Source organism: Cebus imitator, unplaced genomic scaffold (genome assembly GCF_001604975.1).
Source record: "Cebus imitator isolate Cc_AM_T3 unplaced genomic scaffold, Cebus_imitator-1.0 Scaffold28, whole genome shotgun sequence".
NCBI classification, from domain to species: Eukaryota; Metazoa; Chordata; class Mammalia; order Primates; family Cebidae; genus Cebus; species Cebus imitator.
The window spans coordinates 9,356,186-9,378,094 of record NW_016107343.1 but is presented as its reverse complement, the minus strand read 5'-3'; the positions used below and the strand labels follow the sequence as shown (position 1 = coordinate 9,378,094).

General features: G+C 43.1%; 1 protein-coding gene across 1 annotated transcript in view; it reads right to left on the bottom strand.

Moving 5' to 3' along the window:
- Positions 1 to 3,217: 3,217 nt before the first annotated feature.
- Positions 3,218 to 21,909, bottom strand: part of SORL1 (sortilin related receptor 1) — a 175,587-nt gene continuing 156,895 nt past the window's right edge. The window contains exons 42-48 of the mRNA XM_017523565.2: positions 18,845 to 18,964; positions 17,350 to 17,514; positions 16,043 to 16,217; positions 15,002 to 15,108; positions 11,649 to 11,841; positions 9,157 to 9,369; positions 3,218 to 7,444 (exon numbers count right to left, since the gene is read on the bottom strand). Coding sequence (XP_017379054.1) covers positions 7,377 to 7,444; positions 9,157 to 9,369; positions 11,649 to 11,841; positions 15,002 to 15,108; positions 16,043 to 16,217; positions 17,350 to 17,514; positions 18,845 to 18,964 — 1,041 coding nt within the window. The 3' untranslated portion in view covers positions 3,218 to 7,376. The remainder of the gene's footprint in view (positions 7,445 to 9,156; positions 9,370 to 11,648; positions 11,842 to 15,001; positions 15,109 to 16,042; positions 16,218 to 17,349; positions 17,515 to 18,844; positions 18,965 to 21,909) is intronic.

Below are 21,909 nucleotides of genomic sequence, written 5' to 3'. Positions count from 1 at the left end.
GAATTCATCAAATGCAGTTGCACACACACACACCCCCAGACAGTTCAGCACCATCCACGGCTCCATCGATCCCTGGGTAACTAATAAGTTCTGCCTTTGCTGGAGAGAGATTGAAAAACAAGTTTTAGTTATGAAACTTCTTTGTCTGATAGATCTTGCAGGTTTTACAGATTGGCACACTACCAAAGGGCAAATTTCATAAAAGGCTGATTTACATTTAAATCCTTGTCTTTTTTCTTCCTCAAAGTTTGCTGATGCTGAATTTTAAGTATGAAATGTCATTGTTTTCATACAAATATTCCCAAACATTACCAATTGTCATTTTGGCATTAAATACGGTTGCAACATTACAATTGTAACATTAGCATTTTTAAAAGCATAACATCATTGTTCTGTAAATTGTTGCAGGCTCAAATTACCCTACACATAATCTCTTAAAATTAATGGGCCGGGAGCATCAGAGCCAGTTCGGGCTGGATTAAAAGAATGGCAGCCACCTCCTTTTGCTGGGACCTTGGTGGTCTCATGCTGGCCCAATTATCACCCTCATAGAACATGGTGTGATGATGTACCTCACTGCATATGTAAATAAGTGTAAATAACATATTCACTTAACGTTCCTTTCCAAAGATGCAAAGAATTTTGATAAAATCTAACGGGGTGGCTACAAAGCAAAAGAATCCTCCATGTTCCTAATTATTGAAGTCTTTGTAAAAACATTTTCCAATAAAAAAGGCTTCATTGATCTACCATCCATAGGTAATATTGTGTTCCACAAAAATGACTGTGCAAATAAATCTAAGTATACTTCTTTACATCTCCAAACATTGTTTTTAATCTTTCTGGTGAGAATCCTTTAAAAAAAATCACTATTACAGATCTCTTAATATTGTACTGACAGGGATATACAGCATGGCAACTCCAACAAAGAGAAGCAGTTTAAGGATGCAATAAATCTAGTTTATTTTGACTCTTCCACTTTGCTGCATGTGAGACCTCGGAGAAGATACTCTTCTTTTAAAACAACATCTTGGATCAGGCGCAGTGGCTCAGGCCTGTAATCCCAGCACTTTGAAAGGCTAAGGCAGGCAGATCACAAGGTCAAGAGATCAAGACCATCCTGACCAATGTGGTGAAACCCCGTCTCTACTAAAAATACAAAAATTAGCTGGACATGGTAGCACGCGTATGTGGTCCCAGCTACTCAGGAGGCTGAGGCAGGAGAATCACTTGAATGCAGGAGGTAGAGGTTGCAGTGAGCCAAGATGGCGCCACCACACTCCAGCCTGGCAATAGGGTGACACTCAGCCTCAAAAAAATAAAACAATATCTTTTTCCTGTTAAAAGAAAGATTAATATCTTAATCACAGAAGTACTTTTAGAATTTAAACATATATATATACATTTATATTTATATAAAGAGTTTAGCATAGTCACTAGCAAAGAAGAGGGGTTCAATAGAAAAGGATGATAATTATTCCAATCGGATGGCTACTTACTGTGTAGGGCTCTGGTTTTATGCTAAATATTCCCAATGAGTTGTTTGCTGGAGTTCCTTTATTACTTACACAGGTTTTCCAGCAGTCTAACTCTAACTCATGGCTTGTCTTCTGCAGTCCTCGGAGTAGCTGCCTTTAGCCGCCTCAACACATTTTCAATTTGTTGTGGGCTGGGGAACCCAATAATTATAGCTGATGGATATAGTCAGCATCTGGGGAGCTACCTTGAGGTATGTTCAAGGACTGAAAAACAGTAGACCCCCAGAGCTAAACTTTAAAACTAACATATAATAGGCAGAATAATCTGACAGATACGACAGCTCTTAGCCAGGGAGATTCAATTCAAACTCAGTCCAAATGCATTAATATTTGCTATAGAATGTTTACTTGAGCGGGGAAGCTTGCTCAACAACAGGTCAGTGCCCAAGCCCTGTCCAGGGGAACCACAATGCATGGACTTGAAGTACTATATCCCATTGGCAGGATCTTTTTAAATAGAAATGGATACAGGGAGTTGCAATCTGACGGTTTCAAATACTAAGTTTATATGGAGGAGATTATCCCTGTTGTGGTGCCAAGGCTTTGTTCATTAATTCAGTATTGGGCAACCACTATGCTAACCCAGATCCATCCTACTTTTAAAATTCTTTGCCCCTGCTCTCCAAGCAACCTTCTGGTGGTGACTGGTTCCTGGGGCAGATCTCCCTACAGGGAGAGAACGCACTGGTCATGCGGACACCGTAAGGAACAGGACACTTTCCCAGGGTGAATTAACTAATGGACATTATGACGTTGCATATCGAAATTCTGAGTTGGGTTATGGTGTGTTTGGCCACGAGAGATGAATTCGCTATCATGTGTTGACAAAAATTATGTAAGCCTGAAAACCTAAGGACGAGGCCATGACCAAGGAGATTCACCCAGGTGGTAGGTCTTCCCTTGGGATTTGGATTGGTGCAATGTGTTGGGCTAACGTATTCTGACACTGAATGATGACATGAAGTGGTGTGGCACAGTGATTCAGAAGAGGATCTGGGATCAGAAACACCTGGGATGGGAGGCTGGTTTTCTAAGTAAACTGCCGCACTTTTCTATGCCTCTTTTTCTTCATTCACAAAACCGGATGATAATACTTCAGGGTTTGGCACTGGCTCAGTGTCTGAACAAAAGCAGCATACCAGAAGACCTGTTAAATTCTTAAAAACCTGCCCCCCCGCCCCCACCCAGTTCCACAGCCTCCAATCCTGACTTACAGGCCCATTTGCCATCCAACTGCCCGTAAGAGGTACGTGCAGTGCTCTTCACAAGACTGTCTATGGAAACCCGTGGAAGTGCTCTTAGATGCACCACCATCTATACTGCTGTGCGTTCTTCTCTTAGATTTGAAAATTGCCTTCTTAGCAAACTGTCTCTTAGAAAATGTAGTTACAGCTTTAAGGGAGCCACTTCAGTCATTGTCCCTAAGCAATAATTCTGTTTACTTCAAAACAGCCACCATATCTCCTCCTTCCTCAACCAACACAAAAACATCGTGTTCTTCAAGGATCCACCATCTGAGACCCAGCTTGTTAATAACACAATTATTCCAGGTCTTAGTGTTCTCTCATCTATGAAATCAACATCCCTTCAAAACAGACAAATCAAATGGTGTTTGGAGACTGCATTAGCCATCTTTATTGCACTCAAAAGAACAACTCAAGACACGCAGAGACAGTGGATTTTCAAATAGGTGTTTTCTTGACCCAGTTAAATTTTTATTCAGTGAAAAAAGTTGACATTGAGACAAAAATTATCTTAAAATTGTGCAACAATATAGTAAAACCTTCAGCAGAAATCAGTGACTTGGAAACTTATCAAGGCAATTGAAATTATAAATACCTAATTTCACTTTGGAGAGAAACAAGTATACAGTGTTTCACTTTAAATAAGAGCAGAGTAGGCCTTTATTTTGCTGCGAATACTTTTGATTTTGCCTAAAGTTTCTAACAGTTCATAACAAGAGTCTTTAAATGAAAAGTGACATAGACTATCTGAGGATAATGCTCCACTCCAGCGTCCGTGCTTATTCCATTTGAGCAATTACACATGAAACTAATACCATTCTTGGGTTATTACTTGTCAGTGATGATTTAATTCATAACATGGCTGCTCAAAATTAGTGGGCAGAAACATATACACAACCCGTCCTCCCTCACCCCATTTTCGTTACTGGTATTCCATCTGAAAACATACTTATTGTCCATGTACCCAACAGTACATATCTCCTGCTTGCCATCTATTCCATATCTCAGTCTTGCATAGAAAGTAGTCTATATAAACTAAATGCACTGGCTTTTATGACACAAAAATTGTACCTGAAAGGCAGCACACACTCCAGTTAAGAAAAATAACATAACAGGAATGTCAAGATACAATCCCAACACAAGATTCTACACAGAGTTTTAGAGTCAATTCCTAAAATCAACATGGGGGTGATATTCACTTGGGTTATGTCTCTGGATGCCTTTTCTAGGGTCCCCCTCCACCTGTCTGTGGAAGGAAGAACATTTTCAGGAATTCACCATGACTCTCTTCATGAAGAAGGGACTGACCCAACCTGACGGGGTGGTGTTCCCGCCCCAAGGAAGTGTACTGGAAATATAATCTTACTAGATGGAGTGAACACTGGGTAGACATCTGAAGGCAGGATTCTCCAAGGGGGAGCGGGTCCTCATCCGTAAGGGGCTCACCATACTATTGCTCTCCCAAGTATCCCCTGAAAATGGCCTGTTTTGAGAAGGGTTACATTTCCTGAATTGCTGAGTATAGCTTAACCTAGTGGGCCAAACATGCTGGCAGGAGAGAACAGGTGGCTGTGTGTTCCTTGTCTGTCCCACACAAACATCCCTGGTGATGCTACCAAAGACAGAACCCCAGGAGTTACTTGTCCAAAAGTCAGAAGTTTCCACCAGTTGCCTAGAATGATAACTAATTACCCAGTTTGTCAAGGTAGCCAGTAGTTCCTGGAGCTTCTCACCTGTCTGGAACTAGGACTGCATAGACATGGGGGCCTCTTCCTGGAATCCTCTGTTGAATTCCACACTCTGACATTTTATCCATGTGCATTCATATCTCACAAGGCTCAAGGGGCATTTAATACATCCAGGAGTAAAATCAGCTTTCAGAGAAAACTCATAAGCAACTGCCCTGCCCACCAAATTTGAGAGGCCCATCATGGTCCACATAGATGCAGACATCTGACATTCTAACATATGCCAGAAGAGAATAAAACCTTTTTCCTGCACAGTGTGAACTTCTGAGGTGGCATCTCCAATAACGTGCAAAAGCTCCTTCTTCACAAGCAAGCAGGGGCTCTGACTGGTCACAGTGAAGACAGTTATCTGGTCACCTTCAAAGGCTGCTCGTAGTACAAAGCATTTTTTTTCATTTCCTATTGGCACTCCAACCTCTGGATTCTTTCAGACAGCATATATACATGAAATCCCCACAAAGCTACACAGAGGGAAACAGGAGTGTGTGCTTCAGAAGTTCATAAAAATATACAATTTACATATAGCTGCATCTATCTAGCTTAGTCTTCGGAAACTTAGCTCTTCTGTTTATATAAAATACTCTAGCCCTAAAAGGCTGCTTTTTTTTCGAACAGCACAGTGGCATTTTCCAAGGAGGGGGGTGATGGCCAGTCTACAGTACTATGCACTAAGCATTGGGAGGCACTGGTAGCTAGAACTGGAGGCTCGAAAATATCTCAAGCTGCCAACTGGTGACATATGCTCTGAAAAAAGGCTTGCCTATGGAATAACCGAAAATAACATCCCAGAGCCTTTTATATCAGCTTTTACAAATGCCACCAAAAAGTTGCCAGAAAAAGAAAAGAAAATACTCTTCCTAGTGGTTCAATTAAATGACTTGCCTCCCACCAGGTTGTTAATGATTCAATTATTTAAAGAGCTTATTAAAGGGGAGGAGGTGGTAGGGCTTAGAGTTTTGAACAAATCTCGAAGGTAATAGAAGATAAAGCCAAAAAAAATTCCAGTCTTTAAAAAAAATTTTTTTAAAGGAGAGTGACAGGAAACAAGAGAAAATATGCTAGAAGAAGGCTTATCATTACCTTCAGTTGTTAAAATGACATAGAGCCCTACCCATATGGCAAACTAAAGGTTGACAGCTTAAAATGCTCATCTAAAGTATATATATATATATATATATATATACACATAAATTTTAAAAACCAAAAAATTTAATTGGCTCTTTCTTTGTTTCCTAAACAATCCCTAAGTAGAATGAAACTATATTATCACCCAAGAATGATATTTTTGGTTAAAGAAAACCAAACACTTGTGAGAAGGTGATGCATCACATCTAAGTGGGGATGGAGCTTTACAAAGCTTGCATATAAAGGACATAAATTCAGAGACATGACTTTGGAATATTCCCAGACCTCAGTGCTTCTCGGCCGTGAGGAAATTCTTCAGTGAGAAATCATACAGTACAAGTCACAGCTACGCCAGACACTGGTGCCTACAACACTAAGCCTAAAAGGTTGGCATCAACCCACAATGGATTCTACATAACTATCAAGTGGCCATGGTTTGAATACAGGGGTGGCATTTTAAAGGCAGAAGGAAAAACAGCACAGCTTGTTTTACAGAGAGAATAAATGAACAAACTCTAGTTCTCCTGCTGTTGTTAACTGGATTGAGTAGTCTCAACTTTTTAGATCTTCTCTATCTCCATGAGAGTGTACAGCACTGTCTCTTTAGATTGGTGGGGACATGGGTGAGAGAGATGGAAGAAAAGAAAAAAAAGAGAGAGAGAAAGAAGGCACTGACCCAATTCAAAATGACTGCATGTATCAGTATGGATTTTTAAGGACAGTAAGTGGCCGTCTCAACCCAAATACATAATTTTACATTGGAGATCCTTCAGTAGTAAGTAAAAACAAAAGATGGAAAATGGAAAAAGTGATGTACTATATTGACCAGTGTACGGACCATGGCACAGATCTAGAACTCTCTCCCATAACCAGGGTAAGCTTTTGCAATGACAATGAGACCAGTGTGTAATAAAGCAGTGTTATCATTTTGTAGCTCCCAAAGCTACATCTTGTACAGAGGCACATACAGTAAAATTCCATCAATTAATATACGAGAGGAAGCTGTAGGCTTGCAGGGCTTCCCAAGCTGCGGCTCTGTTTAACTGAAATCCAGCAATGACTCAGCGCTCTCTCCTGCCAAAGACCATTATGTAACACACAAGTGAATAAAAATGGATTGCTTCTGGAATGGCAACAAAAAAAATGCTTCTGTTCCCACCCCCAACCCGACGGGTAAGGGGCTCATAACACATGTGGTGTTTGATGACCACTAAATCCTGGCCTTACACAGAGTCCCAATAAATTAACAAAATAACATAAAGGAACCTTCCCCCATAATACACCCACACGCTTTCCTATAGACTATATCCAAACAAAATTGAACATCTACGCACACTTTCAAGGAGAAGGGGTTCCACCCATCACTCTCTCGAGGTTTTTATTAAATACATTTCTGTGTCTTAGAAAAATAAAAAGATTGGCCAATTTACTGAACCAAAATTATCTCACAGACTTAAAAGCATGCCCAGCAAGCACAGCTCTGTAAGACTACATTAATGTCAAATCAAAGCAATTTGGTTACTAAAATCAACCTGGTTTGAAGTTCACAGTTGATTACTACAAAGTTTATTCATTCCTTTCTTTCCTTTTTTTTGTTTTTGTTTTTGGCCCATATAAAAATAACATATTGCAACTCAAAGTGCATCTTTTAAAATAAACCATCAACTATCTTTATCAAATAAAATATTTACACCATTTGGTTTCTAGTGAGGAAAGCTCTTTCAGGCTATCACCATGGGGACGTCATCTGAAAATCCAGTTATCATAGGAGCATCTTCGTCATCTTCCCCTAAAGACAAAACAATCAGGCCTTGGTAAGTTCAAACACACTTTTACCTGACCCCACGTCCCACCACTCTACCCATCCCTCAACCCTACCACCACACTCTAGCTGAGAAGGTCAACACCACAGCCAGACAGGCATAATAATCTGAAGTCTAGCCCCAACTTCCCACTGTCCCTCCTGGCGACCTTCTACCCATTGATGGATGCTCACATTTACTTTAATGGTGGTTTGAACTCAGTCACATAAGGAAAACAAAGCTTCACAGGAGAAGAATCTTATTACCTACTCAGAAGCTAAGTGGGTGGTTTGGATTCCCCAGTTTGAGTTATCTATATCCTACATGAGCACAGTGAACTTCAGTGTCTGCTTTCTCTTCTGAACTCAACCTGCTCTGAGGAAAAGGATCTTGGATGGGTTTAAGCATTTTGAAGATAGCTTCCCAGACTAATGGCTGTCCCCTTGTGACCCCTGGTATAATCCTGTGCAACCAAGTGTCGATCAACGCTCAGTGATTACTGCAGGGCATGACGACCGGTTGACTCTTTTTCCCTCCAATAGCAGAAGCAAAGAAGCCACCCCATTCACCCAAGGTACCTGCTTATTAAGCAAGAAAGGAAACTGACAGGGAAGGGGAACAGAACTAATATATGATCAGTGAATGGGAATATACAAATGTCTTTATAAACATAGATAAATAATTATAACTATTTTACAGAAAAAAATAAACTTGTACATTCACAGTCATTAGTCTAAGTTTGGGGAAGCCTTGTAACACATCCACTTTATTATATTACTATCTTACGATCTCTATTAGCATTTAGGATTTTCATTGTGCAAGGATTTCAAAAGGGGAAATTTCTTACTTTTTCCCTTGCTATGTGTTAAGACAGGGGTCCCCAACCCCCTGGGCCGAGGACCACGGGCACTAGTACATGGCCTGTTAGGAACGGGGGCCACCAAGCAGGAGGTGGCGGTGATCAGTGGGCATTATAGCCTGAGCTCCGCCTCTTGTCAGATCAGGGCAGCATTAGATTCTCACAGGAGTGTAAACCCTATTGTGAACTGAGCATGTGAGGGACCTAGGTTGAGCCCTCCTTATTATGAGAATCTAATGCCTGCTGATCTGAGGTGGAACAGTCTCATCCTGAAATCATCAGACCCCACTCCACTGCTGGTCTGGTGAAAAATACTGTCTGCCACAAAACTGGTCGCTGGTGCAAAAAAGGTTGGGGACCATTGGGTTAAGATACATAAAAGAATGGCTGGTGAGGTTACACTAGCAACCAGAAAGAGAAACAGCAAGATGCAAACAGCCTCCTTTGATAGAAGCTGACCGGAAAAGCATTACTCTTTATCTTGAGTTAGGACCTCCAGGTCTGTGAAGGATAAGAGAGGGGTCAGCTTTCTTAAGGAGTTCTTAATACTTTGGGGGTCAAAACCTGGAGCCTATCTATCCTTCCTGTTTGAGGCAAGCTCCCTGTTCCAGGCCAGTATTACATGATCAAAGAGAATATACAATTTTAATTTAATTAACTTAAAAGTTAAAAAGTAAGGGCTCTGAATGGTTTAACCGAAAGCCATAGCACCAAATCACTAACTGATGAAGAGCTCCTCTAGCGTCAAAAGAGCAGCTGAAGGTGGGTGTTTCCTAATCAAGCCATTGGCTGTGCGGGTCAGCCCTGGGAGGAAGAACCAACTCTCCCTGTCCTACTTACCCAGGTCATCCCCAGAGGAGAAGATTGCGGACCCCAGCCTGGAACTGTAGTGACTGTTGGCGAAGGCGGTGAAGCTGCTCTGCAGCCTCCGGTGCTTCGTGTATAGGATGGCAAATCCCACTCCCAGGCTCAGCAGTATCAGGAATAAGATGGGCACCACCACAGCAGCAACATCCGTAGACCTGGCAGCCTGCATTGCAGACGCATCTGCACCTGCCAAAGCAAAGTTTCCACCAGTGAGCCCACCTGAGGGCAGGAGAACAGACCAGATGATTCCTCAAGGCCCCACCCACCAAAAAAAGGCTGGTGATCGCCACAGCTACGAGAACCGCCTGTCTGGTGTGAGACGTTTCTGCATGTGCGTGATGCCTGATTGCTTCCCGACTACTTGCCATGAGCTGATAGACCAACGGCCCTGTGCATGCAAATACGGTAATTACATTAGACTCCTAATCACTGCCTTGTTGGTTATTTAGATAATCTCTTGGAAGGGAGACCTTTGTTGGGGTATCAACATTGATTTCATTAGCATTATTACTTAAGACCACTTGCTTGCCTTACATAAGAGGATGTGAAATCAGACCACTAATTAACGAGATTGCAATTATTTCCCCCTACTTGGCACCAAAGTCACTCTGAACTGCAATTACCTGAAGCTCCATTAAGTGATACAAACAAGATTCCTATACCACAATACAGACTTAACAGCTCATGAAGTTTTATGAGGTTTTTCACTGAAGTAAAAAAAAGACTGAGGGAGAAAAACAACTTTCATATACATTTAACATTTTTTAAAGCTCTTTGCAAAGCCATTTCAGCATTTATAACCCAACAAAGATGGCCCCTTCCTACTGACTTAAACAAACTGGCTCTGTGATGATTCACAGATGATACCACCAGGTTCTAGGGCAAAGCCATCCCCCACTTCCCACCCTGCTGGGGTAGGGGCCGGTGTCCTTGAAAGGGGTAGACTTTTCATATTAAAAATCCTGGGAAAAGTCTGAATTTGAAAATGAAACCTAGGAGTCAGTTTTTAGCAAAGGAAACAGAGTGGCTTCCCCTCAGTCTAGGGCACCATGAGGAGCTTCAACAGGCTTGGGGTTGCTACCTGGTGTCAGGAGAGGTGGCACAAGCCAGGTCTCTGCTTCAGGTAGAAGGCTCTGTCGCTATCCAGGCATTCACCCTGACAGGGTATTCATAAAGATGGGCCAGAGAACAACCATTTCTTACAAGCCTAATCTAACAATTCAATATTCGTGTCTGTATTTAAATTTCCTTATCTCCTTGCCAGAAAAAAAAGAAAAAAACTCTAGCAACATCTTATTTAATATGTTCCAACCTATTCCAACAGTACAGTGGTAAATGAAGGCGATGTGCTTGGCTGGAGCAGTGAAGAGGAAGCCAGCACAGTGGGGGCTGGGACTCCAGAAATGAGTGTGCTCCCTCCCCGACCCCACCTTCCAAGGGAAAGGTGAACATGAAGGGCAAGATGTCACCTAAGAGTCCTTCTACCTGACAACCTTGGTTCCATGAAGGTGGCTGGAGGGGTCTGCACAGGAATTTTTCCCAAAGTATATTTCACAGGTTGCCAATTAGTTTTGCCTAAAACTAGTATTTCCTCAAGAGGAAATGCTAGGTCAACAAGCAAGGGCTTTGCTGGTTTTTGTAGGACCTTCTCACAACCTCCAATTTGCTATGATTCTCCCAAGGGAAGTGGCAGGCAGTGTTTCCGTCTTTTAGTGGGGGTTGCCAAGGATAAATATTGCACGAGATCACACCCTGAGAAACACTATAAGACGGAACATTTAACAACTCTAACACAAGATTTTGGCTTGAGCACTGGTTAGTTCTTGGCTGAGAGTAAATGGAACTAAAAAAGACCAGTGGCAAAACATTTGTTGAAATCCTGGCCAAGCTACCATAATGTAAGCAGACTTTCTGTACGAACGGAGGGGTCCTCTCTTCCACCATTAGCATGGCCCAGCATTGCTATCTCTGTCCATAAAACCGAGATCCCAGGGCAAATTCTAGTCCTAAGCTGATGCTGAGAGCTAAGATGAAGTGCAGGGGGAGGAGAGTGTGCACTTTAAAATCAGTATGATTTTACATGTAAAATCCATGCCAAGGAGATGATCTACTGACCTAGAGACCCACAGGGTATATTAGCATGTTAGAGACTCTGAGAAGTCCCATAAAAAACAAACAAAACTCTTGTGAACCTAGTGTTGCCACTTTTAAACAAAGCCTTGTCTTTCTTAAACCTTATATTCAGAATCAGGTCCCCCTGTAATCTCAGCTTCTTGTACCACGTCTAGCTCAGGAAGTAATTGTTAAATACATCACTATCTGATCAAACTGATATATAAATGATTTTCTTTGAAGCAGAAAATATCTTCGATGTGTTTTGGAAAGACATATGGTCATCAAACCATACGACATTCTTGCTATTTCCCCAGAACTGGAGCCTGAAATGGGCAGCAATCACAACTCACCAGACCCCAGCTCATCGTACAGCAGGATGGCAGGCTCCCCACAGATCTGGCTGCCAAAAAGGCATCTTGCTTGGACAGTGAACGTGTAATTATGACCCATCTTCAGGTTGGAAATTTTAAAGAAATTGTCAGTAGTATTCCCAAGGTAAGCGGTGATATTCATGGCACTATCAAACATGTGTATTTCATAGCCCTGCAAACAAACACAAGAGATTGCTCAGGAAGTTGAATATGGAACCTGACAGCCTCTATTACTGGTTCCAGCTTTATGCGAGCTCCTCACTGCAGGCTGCTATAGATGCTAATGCACTTTGGGTTTTCTCCTTGTTTTTACATTACCACTGAGATACTGGATTCAGAAAATGAAAATGTTCTCATCTCCAATATGTCAAATAACTGCCACCCTTGCTCCTCGCCCCACCACCCCTAGAAGCTACATTGTAGAAATGAGAACCGTGGCCCTCAGGAAAGCCATTTTAACAAAGCCACACTCAGAGTTCTGCTCGGCAGTCTGCCTGTCTCAAGCAATATTAAATGCCACCAAGAATCTGGACAGTTCTGCTATGGTTTGTCATAATGGGATTTGACTAATAATAAATCCAGGTCGCAGTGGACTCCAGCAATGGGGTGAGAAAGGGGAACTTGCAATTAGAAAAGACAGGATATTTGTCACCAGAACAATATGTAGGAATGACCTTGTCGGCTCACTTCCTGTCTCCCTGCTTTCTAGCTCCTCCTGAGCTGAGCTCAGCATCCCAACAACCTGGCCTTGAAATCAGAAGCACTGCAGCCGGCCCAGGCCCCTGTTCACTGGAGGAGAGGATGAAATGTCTTCCTAGTTAGAGCCCTGGACTCCAGTGCTGGGAAAAGTCACCCTTGGGACAGCCCTGGCCCAGGATGCTAGCTGGGATGAGGGATGGCAACCTGACTTGTCTGCCGATCCCCAGGTATTCCAGTGTCAAAGCTACCGACAGTCTCCACCATCCCCCCCAGAAAGACTCCATCCCTTATCTCTAGCCACATATTGGGCCCTCAGCATAATCACAGTCTCATGATCTCAATAGCACTGACCTGCCTATTCCTGATGTGGTTTGGCTGTGTCCCCACCCAAATCTCATCTTGAATTGCAGCTCCCATAATTCTCATGTGTTGTGAGAGGGACACGGTGAGATAATTGAATCATGGGGGTGGTTCCCCCCCATACCATTCTTGTGGTAGTAAATAGTCTCACAAGAACCAATGGTTTTATAAGAAGTTTCCCCTTTCACTTGGCTCTAATTCTGTCTGCTGCCATGTAAGATGTGACTTTGCTCCTCCTTTGCCTTCCATCATGATGGTGAGCCCTCCCCAGCCATGTGGAACTGTGAGTCAATTAAATCTCTTTCCTTTATAAATTACCTAGTCTTGGGTATGTTTTGTTTGTTTTTGTTTTTTTTTTTTTTTTTGAGACGGAGTTTCACTCTTGTTACCCAGGCTGGAGTGCAATGGCGCAATCTCGGCTCACCGCAACCTCCGCGTCCTGGGTTCAGGCAATTCTCCTGCCTCAGCCTCCCGAGTAGCTGGGACTACAGGCATGCACCACCATGCCCAGCTGATTTTTTGTATTTTTAGTAGAGACGGGGTTTCACCATGTTGACCAGGATGGTCTCGATCTCTTGACCTCGTGATCCACCCGCCTCGGCCTCCCAAAGTACTGGGATTACAGGCGTGAGCCACCGCACCCGGCCTTGGATATGTTTTTATCAGCAGTGTGAAAATGGACCAATATAATTCTTTGAACTCCCTGTCAGGGGAAGGGAAGAAAGACATGCTCTGCCTATGCCAGACCCTCCACTAGGAACAGAATACTAACCTAGAACCTTAACCTAAGAGCAGGGCTTCAGCCACCCAGAAAGGATCCCCTAATGGCGACTGCCTGCCAAACTGAGATTCCCAATAGCTGTCCAGAAGCCCATCCCCACATTCTTTTCTATAAGCTAGCAATTATTGCCTTTGATCTAATATATATTTGATGTGAATCATTTGTAGAATAAAGATTATAAAGAAAATAATTTAGATGATACAACATCAACCACCCATCCGTTATTTAACCCATCCTCTTCTGTTCGGCATGTTGGCTGTTTCCTCTTTCTTGCTGTCATAAATACTATACATAAATTCTTCATGCACATTGTTTCTTTAGAGGAAATCCCACAACTTCTGGCTCAATGGGTATGAACACTTAAACATTTTTGATACATATTTCCCAAGAGCCTTACTTAAGGTTGAACCAATTTATATTCCCAGAATGTTTACTTCCCCAACTATTTTTCATACTGGCTATACTCTTCCCTGCAAATCTTTACCAGTTTAATATGAGAGTGCCACCTCTTTGTTCTTTAGATTACCAGGGATGTTGAACTTTTCTCCTTTTGTTTACTGCTGATGGAATTTTCTGCTTTGTTACATGTACCTTCTTCAAAATTAGAATATTTCCATTTTGAATTTACTTGAAAGCTTTCCTTATATTTAAGGATATTAGCCATTTATATGCCATAGCTACAAGAGTTACAAGAATTCTCACAGGGTGTGTGAGAATTTTCCAATTTTAATTTCACTTTGCTTTGGCATCACACAGTGACTGTTTAGAACCCGTGGTTCTTTGCCTATGCTGCACCTCCAGGTAGCCATAGTTGATTCAACACATTTCTATTTAGCTGAGGCTTTGCTGTCACTGGGGCCAACCCAGCTTTATTCAAGAATCTGTCCACCCTTGGGTAGTAAATCTACTCCCAGGTCTCACTCCCCTTCCCCTGTCGTTTCCTGTGAATACTGTATTGATCTACCAATAGCAAAACAAAATAAAACCAAGGTGCTCTTCATAAGCGAGCATGGTATCTTCAAATATCTCCTGCTCCCTCTAAGATATCTGGGAAGAGAATGCTGAGATGCCAGGTTGAGAATGCAGCTCAGCTCCTAATACTGAAGCCACAGTCCCGTCCTCAGCACATGTGGAATAGGCAGGACTCCTGTTCCACTCCTCAGGTTCAACACACTGAGACCCAGTACAGCTGTAGCTTCTGCAGGAAGCACAGCAAGGCCTCCAGCCCATTTCTCTTTCTTCAGGGGAAGACAAGTCAGGATTGAAAAGTGCTTAGTGCAGAGATTCTCATCTTTAATGGGCAGTATAAACATTTCGCTAATTAGCAATCCCACTGAAAATGGTCCTTTAACTCTCAAGTTCACGTCCAAGCCCTATTCTTTTTTTTTTTTTTTTTAACACTATCTATGCCAGCACACTGTTAATGAGCTCATCTTTGAAACAGCATTTCAATTAAATTTCCAAAGTCATTGAGAATGAGGGAGCAACTTACCCTGCTTTCATTAAAATGCTTTTCCTTTAAAGCCAGGCTTTTCCAAAACAAAAGAACATGGTCATTTTCTGTTATGATTTTTAAGGCATCAGGCGCGGAGAGTGAAACTGAAAATTAAAGATGAGATGGGATGCAGTTAGTGGAGATACATTTGAAACTCCATTTTCTTGTCTGTCAAACAGAGACTGAATAATGCTAGCCTTGGAGGACTGGGTTATGGAAGAAATAAAACACATAGGCTGCTGAGTACAGAACCTAGCACGTGGTAGAAATTCTTTATTGGCATCTCTTTTGTTGTTGTTGTAACATCTTTAGCCAAGAAATTTGGATGGTACTTAATTTAATAGCCTTTGTACCCAAATGTGTACAAAAAAAAAAAAAAAAAAATGGGGTAGGGTGGTGGTGAGGAAGGAATGGGATGCGATAAAGAGTTCCGTCTGAAGACAGGACACTGGAGTGATAATGGTGCATGGCCCACACCCACGGCACGCCACCAGCATAAACGGGGCTGGGCCTCTATTACTCAATATCGAAACTCCCAATAATACCTGCTGCTGTCTGAGTAACTGAGCTTACTACCAGCTTTCTGACCTTCAGCCTGACTGCCCTTTGATCTACTGCCCAGCTATGGGTCTCCCTCCATTTCAACAGGTCAGGTGGCCAAAACGGACCACTGAGAACCTGTCATCCAGATCCTCAGATACAATATTTGGTCTTAGCGGTAACTATTCACTTTTATTTCCTAACTCCCTTGGGCATCCCTCCTCTTTTCCTTTAGTAATATCAAAACAATCGAGGGGAGCTAAAAAGACTTAGAAAATATAGAAAATGACAACCACCCCCCAGCCCACTGTGCCCTGGCCACCATGCTGCAGCCCACACACCAGAGCCTCTGCACTGCTCTGCCCCTGTAGGGATACTGAAGGAGCGTTTGCACTTCCTGTGAAACTCCTAATGAAAAGTCTGTGTCTGGAGGCCTAGCAGCACAGCACTGTGGGCACTTGGCTGTGCGAGAAGACCTCTAACCTCTCTCCCGCTTACCTGTGGTAATTTTTATGCTGGAATCTTTGCTCATATTCCCCAGTTGGACAACGATGTGATATTTCCCACCAGGTTCCAACTTGTTAAGGGTGTATTCCACAGTACTGTTACGGGATTTTACTTTGTAGCTCCTGTCAGTCTTTCTTATTAGATCTTTAACTGCAATTGCATACAGCTAGGACCAAAAAAGAATATCTGAATAATATAATCAGAAACTTGACATTTTTTACTCTTTCCCATGGTGGACAATGTAGTATATTAATAGCTGTGACCCACAGCAGCAATAGTTTGAGTCCCAAAGTCTGTCTGACTCCATTCTTTGGAAAGCCTTTGGAGTGACCAGGTCCAACCTTAAAACAACTATTCACTCAGAGAATTACACATAGAGTTATCAATTAAAGATTTTTTAAACCCTCTAGGGAAGGCCGCATTTATTATGGCACCAGCAGGTAGGTTGGAACAAGCAAGAAAATCCAAACTCAGTACTCAACTTCCATATCTGCACCACTGCAATAGTTCATGGATGTCGTCAGTGGAGAGAGAAAATGAACCCAAGTGTTCAACCCTGGCTCTACAGGGCAAGGCTCTACTTACTTTTTCCCAGGCTGCTTCTGTGTATAGCAGGGGAAGGGGAAAATAACCAGGGCGTGTAGTAAGCGCAAGAAATTCAATCATGAGGAAGAAGTGCAGAGTTGAGAGGAGTATTAGCAACCAAGCAATTTAAACCAACCACTGTTGGATGAAGTGGAGAGAGGGCAGAGGTAAGAGCATCCCAGAGCAAGGTTTTTTTTGTTTTTGTTTTAAATATCAATGCTCCTTCTTTTAAAGAGCAGTCAGAAACATTTTGTAAGGGTCCACACACAGTAAATACTGCAGGCGTTAAGGGACAGATAGTCTCCACCACAACAACTCTGCTGATCATTGCACAAGAGCGGTAAGATATAAAATATAAACAAATGGGCATGACTTGGTTCCAACAAAACTTTATTAAAAAAAAAAAAAGTTGTGTTTGGCCTGCAGGCCTTTGCTGATCCCTGTGTGAGAGGGTCAGGGAAGGAAACGTGAGCAGCAGAGAAGGAGGAGCAAAAAACCAAAATGGCAGCTGGGAATAACGGAGAAGTGCCAACTAAGAAGAGGTCCCTATATGGGCCCCATCTTTGGCTAGACAGAAATGGGAGAGAGACCTCCTGCTGAGCACCAGAAACCAGGCCTGGGTTTCTTGCCCCATTAGAGGATCCTCTTCCATCCCACCTCATCCAAACCATGCCAAGAACAAACAAAGGGGCCTGAGAGCCCAGCCCACTCACCAAGTCCTGGTCAGGAGAGTCATATGGTGATTCCCACTTGACGACCACTGAGGTTTTGCCCATATGAACCACATGCAGGTGACGGGGTGGAAGCCTGCTGTCTGGGATCATCTTCACTACAACGTAGTCAGAGGAAGGTCCTTGGTAGGGTACCACTACCCGGACCTAAAGCCCCAGCACACACATAGGAAAAAAAATATATCACAGCCTTATGTAATCTTTATTAAAGAATTTTTTCAACAAAATAATGATAACAATTAAAATTCAGTTACCAAAAAAGAACATAGAATATAAAATAATTTCCGCCTTCCCTAGATCATTTTCCAAGAGGTACCACCAGTAAGAATTTCTTGTGCTTCCTTCCAGAAATGCTCTATGCATACATAAGTACAGATATGTATGTACATGTACACTTACACATATATGAATGGGTGTGTATATGTAGCCTATCTTCCTCAAATATTTTTTATACAACTGAGAAAATAGTATACATATGCTCTTGGCTTCTTTCATTTAATAATACAGCTTAGAGATTTTTCCATATCAGTACATTTAGAATTGTTGTATTTCTTGTGAATGGCTGTCCTGTATTCCATTGCATGATTAACCAGTCCTCTCCTGATAGACATTTGTTTCACACCTTTTGCTATCACAAGTAATAATAACGAACCAAGTATTCTTCTTCATATATCTTGGCACACACATAAAAGTATGTAGGCTAAATTCTTACAAGTGGAACCTGATAAAAATTTTTGATTTATCTATACTTGTGACCATTTGCCGAGTTATCAATCCTCCATAATGGAGCCGCAGTTGGTGAAAGTATCCATTCGTTCTGTATTTCAAGCAAGAACCTGATGATGCTCATGAAGAAGAAGAGGAAGTTGCCTCTCGTCACACACATTGATTCTAGAGTCCAGGTTATGTGAGCTCTCCAGGTCCTGGGTTGAGACCAGAGCCCAGGACTTAAGACATCCCTTAAAAAAATGAAATGGTGGCCAGACGCAGTGGCTCACTCCTGTACTCCCAGCACTTTGAGAGGCCGAGGCAGGCGGATCACAGGTCAGGAGATCGAGACCATCCTGGCCAACATGGTGAAACCCCATCTCTACTAAAAATACAAAAAAATTTAGCTGTCCATGTTGGCACATGCCCGTAGTCCCGGCTACTCAGGAAGCTGAGGAAGGAGAATTGCTTGAACCCAGGAGGCGGAGGTTGCAGTGAGCTGACATCGCACCATTGCACGCCAGCTTGGGTGACACAGTGAGACTCCGTCTCAAAACAAAACAAAAAACAACAACAACAAAAATTTAGCCAGGTGTGGTGGCACAAGCCTGTGACCCCAGCTACACAGAAGGCTGAGGCAGGAGACCTGCTTGAACCCGGAAGGTAGAGGTTGCAGTGAGCTGAGATTGCGCCACTGCACTCCAGCCTGGAGACAGAGTAGGACTTCGTCTCAAAAAAAAAAAAAATTGAAGTGGTACAAGGAACTTACCAGAAACAAATACTGCTCATCCTTACTGACAATGACCGTCTTGTTGTGGAGAGAAGTAGTCAAGCTCTTCGGGTTGCGATACAGGTCAAGAAAGGACGTGGCATAGAAAATCCCATAAACCTGGTAAAAGCAGAGAATGGAAGAGGACATCAGCTCATGGGCCAATGACCTCATTTCCTTGAAATACCCAATTTAAGACCCTGGAGCTGCTTCAAAAGAGCTCAGAGAGAAGTATTCATTCAACATTGATTACATTTACAGCATTTACAGAGAAGGCACTTGGGCCAGGCACTGTACGTAGAGCTACAAAAATAAATATGATGTGGTCTCTGTCCTCAGAGCTCATTCTGGAGGATAGGCAGGCAGAGAAGAAAAACATACATAATTATAAATAACAAATGGCAAACACAGAGTATTAGATGCTACACCAGAAACCCACATGATGAGCCAGGGAATGGACGTGCTAGTAAAGAGGGGGTGTCATTCTACCACTGGCAGCATGGATGTGGGCTCCAACGGGATGTGCTGAGTGCAAAGGAAAGTCATGGGAGCTTGCAGAGTGGGTGTGAACACCCCAGGAAGTGTGTGGAGAGAGGGAAGGAGGGCAGATACTGCTGGCTCTCCAGCAGGTACCCATCCTCCCTTTCTTCCTCAGAGCTCTGGTTCTTATTGAGAATTGCTGCCTGGAAAAAATCTATACTGCACACCTCCCTAAGCCAGGGGAGGCCAGACAAGGAGCTTCCAGCCATGGAGATGGAGGCAGAAGTGTCACACAGAAAGCCTTAGGAGGGCTCATTACAACAGAGGGAGGAGCCTTCTTCCTGCTCTCCTGCCGCCTGGAATACAGATCATGACTGCAGCCCCAGGAAGCCTCTTGGACCATAAGGTGAGCTTGAAGATGCATGCCACAGACTGGAGACGACAGGGCTCAGGTGCCCGACCAAACCATGCTGCTGCAGCAGAAGCCCTGCACTGCTAAACTCTAAGCTTCTTTTAATTGAGAGAGGAAATAAACTGTTCAAAGCCACTGTGGCTGTCAGTTCCTTTGCTCTATGCAGCCCTGCATAATCCTAACTGCTGAACATTGGAAACTGAGGGAGTTTAAAGCAGGGAAGTGACAATGAGATGAAGCTTATGGCAGGAAGTGGAAGCTAAGGGAGTTTATAACCAGAGGGTGGGAGCTGAGGAAGTTTTCATTGTAAGGCAGAATCAAAGAGCATTTTCTCCAAGAGTTATGTGCACAGGTAAGACAGGGACTTGAAGAGAACTGCACGAGCTGCAGGAACCATGGGATGAACGGGAACTGAGCAGGATCTGCAAAGGGATTTCCAAGTCCAGGCCAACGGAGTGACTCTCCAACACTGCTCAGCAGCTGTGAGAACTAAGCTCTAATGTTTTTAATCTTGCAGCAGGAACTGAGCAGGATCCGCAAAGGGATTTCCAAGTCCAGGCAATGGGGTGACTTTCTCCAACACTGCTCAGCAGCTGTGAGGACTCAGCTCTGATTTTTTAAATCTTGCCCAAATTCCTATCTGAGGGGTCTGGGGGAGTCATGCCTTACAATTCATAAATTCTCATCAGATGGGTTTTATTTAATCCTATATATCGTGACTTACTTTCCAACTTGACTCTGGCATAATATTACGAGACTAGGAAGAAAATCAAATATTTTACCTCAAAACATGCTTATTTGTCATACTTTGAAATGGCCCTGCAAAGCTGTCCTTTGTGGGGGGAAATTTGCATCTGTAAAGAACCTCTATTAACACGCTAGATCTTTTTCTTCTAGGCCCTCCCAATCCTAAAGACATTAACTAAAGTCTTGCACCTTTGAAAGATCTGGATAGGAANTCTGTTAACATAGCTAGATCTTTTTCTCCCAATCCAGAAGAGATTAATTGAGAGTCTGGCACCTTTTAAAGGTCTGAATAGGAAATATTTGCCATATATTGTCTCTAAGGGCAGCCACCATAAGACTTCAAAAGAACCTTGGTCTCCACAATCTTTCATCTTAACCTGAACATTTCCTTTCTGTTGATCTAAGGTCTTTAGACAAACTCAACCAATTATCAACCAGAAATGTTTAAATTTACCTAAGCCTGGAAGCCCTCCCTTCCCTGCACCCACTTTGAGTTGCCCCGCCTTTCTGGACCAAACCTGTGTATTTCTTAAATGTATTTGATTGATGTCACATGTCTCCCTAAAATGTATAAAACCAAGCTGCACCATCTTGGCCATCTTGGGCACATGTTCCCAGGACCTCCTAAGGGCTGTGTCACTGACCATTGTCACTCATATTTGGCTCAGAGTAAATCTCTTCAAATATTTTAGAGTTTAACTCTTTTGTTGACAGCTGAAAAAGGACAGATGGGAGAGCACAGACACAGAAAGACGAAGAGAAGCCCTGAATGGGGCCTCACCTAGGAGGAGGTAGGAAAGAAGTTTAAGGGACTCAAAGGGGTCCCAAAGCAAATGCAAATGGAGCTGCAATGCATGAGATTGGAATAGGCCAAGTGAGGGCTCAGAGCACAGAGGCAGGATGACCTCACTGAGGTCAAGGCTCGTGACTGCCCTGGATGGTGTGTCTCTGGACAGGAAAGGGGTCCACAGAGCCACTGGAGCCAAGGGATGAGAGGTTCCCATATGCACAGTGAAAATGGTACTTCTCACAGTGGACAGGAAAACCATGAGGGTTGCCAGGGTCTTCAGTGAACTAAAGAGGGGCGGAAGTAGAGAGCTTCCCACAGGTGATCTTATTTGCATTCTCACCTCTGAAAGCCACCATAAGTGTGACCAGTGCATGAGCTGCTGGGGTGAGGGGCAGGAAGACTCCTCCAACTTCACACACAATTAGAGACCCTAAATCAAGTCAGGCTTCAGTGTTCTGTGCAACTGCCTGACTCTGGATAGATAGTTGGGGGGTGATGAGGCGGTCATGCGCTGCTGGGTATATAAATGAAAAGAAAGGGCGCTTTGTGAGTAGACTCAGCTTCCAGGTAAGAGAGAGCTCCAGGGATGGCTCAGGGCTTCTCCTCACTGTCCCTGCCTCAGCATCAGGTGCTGGG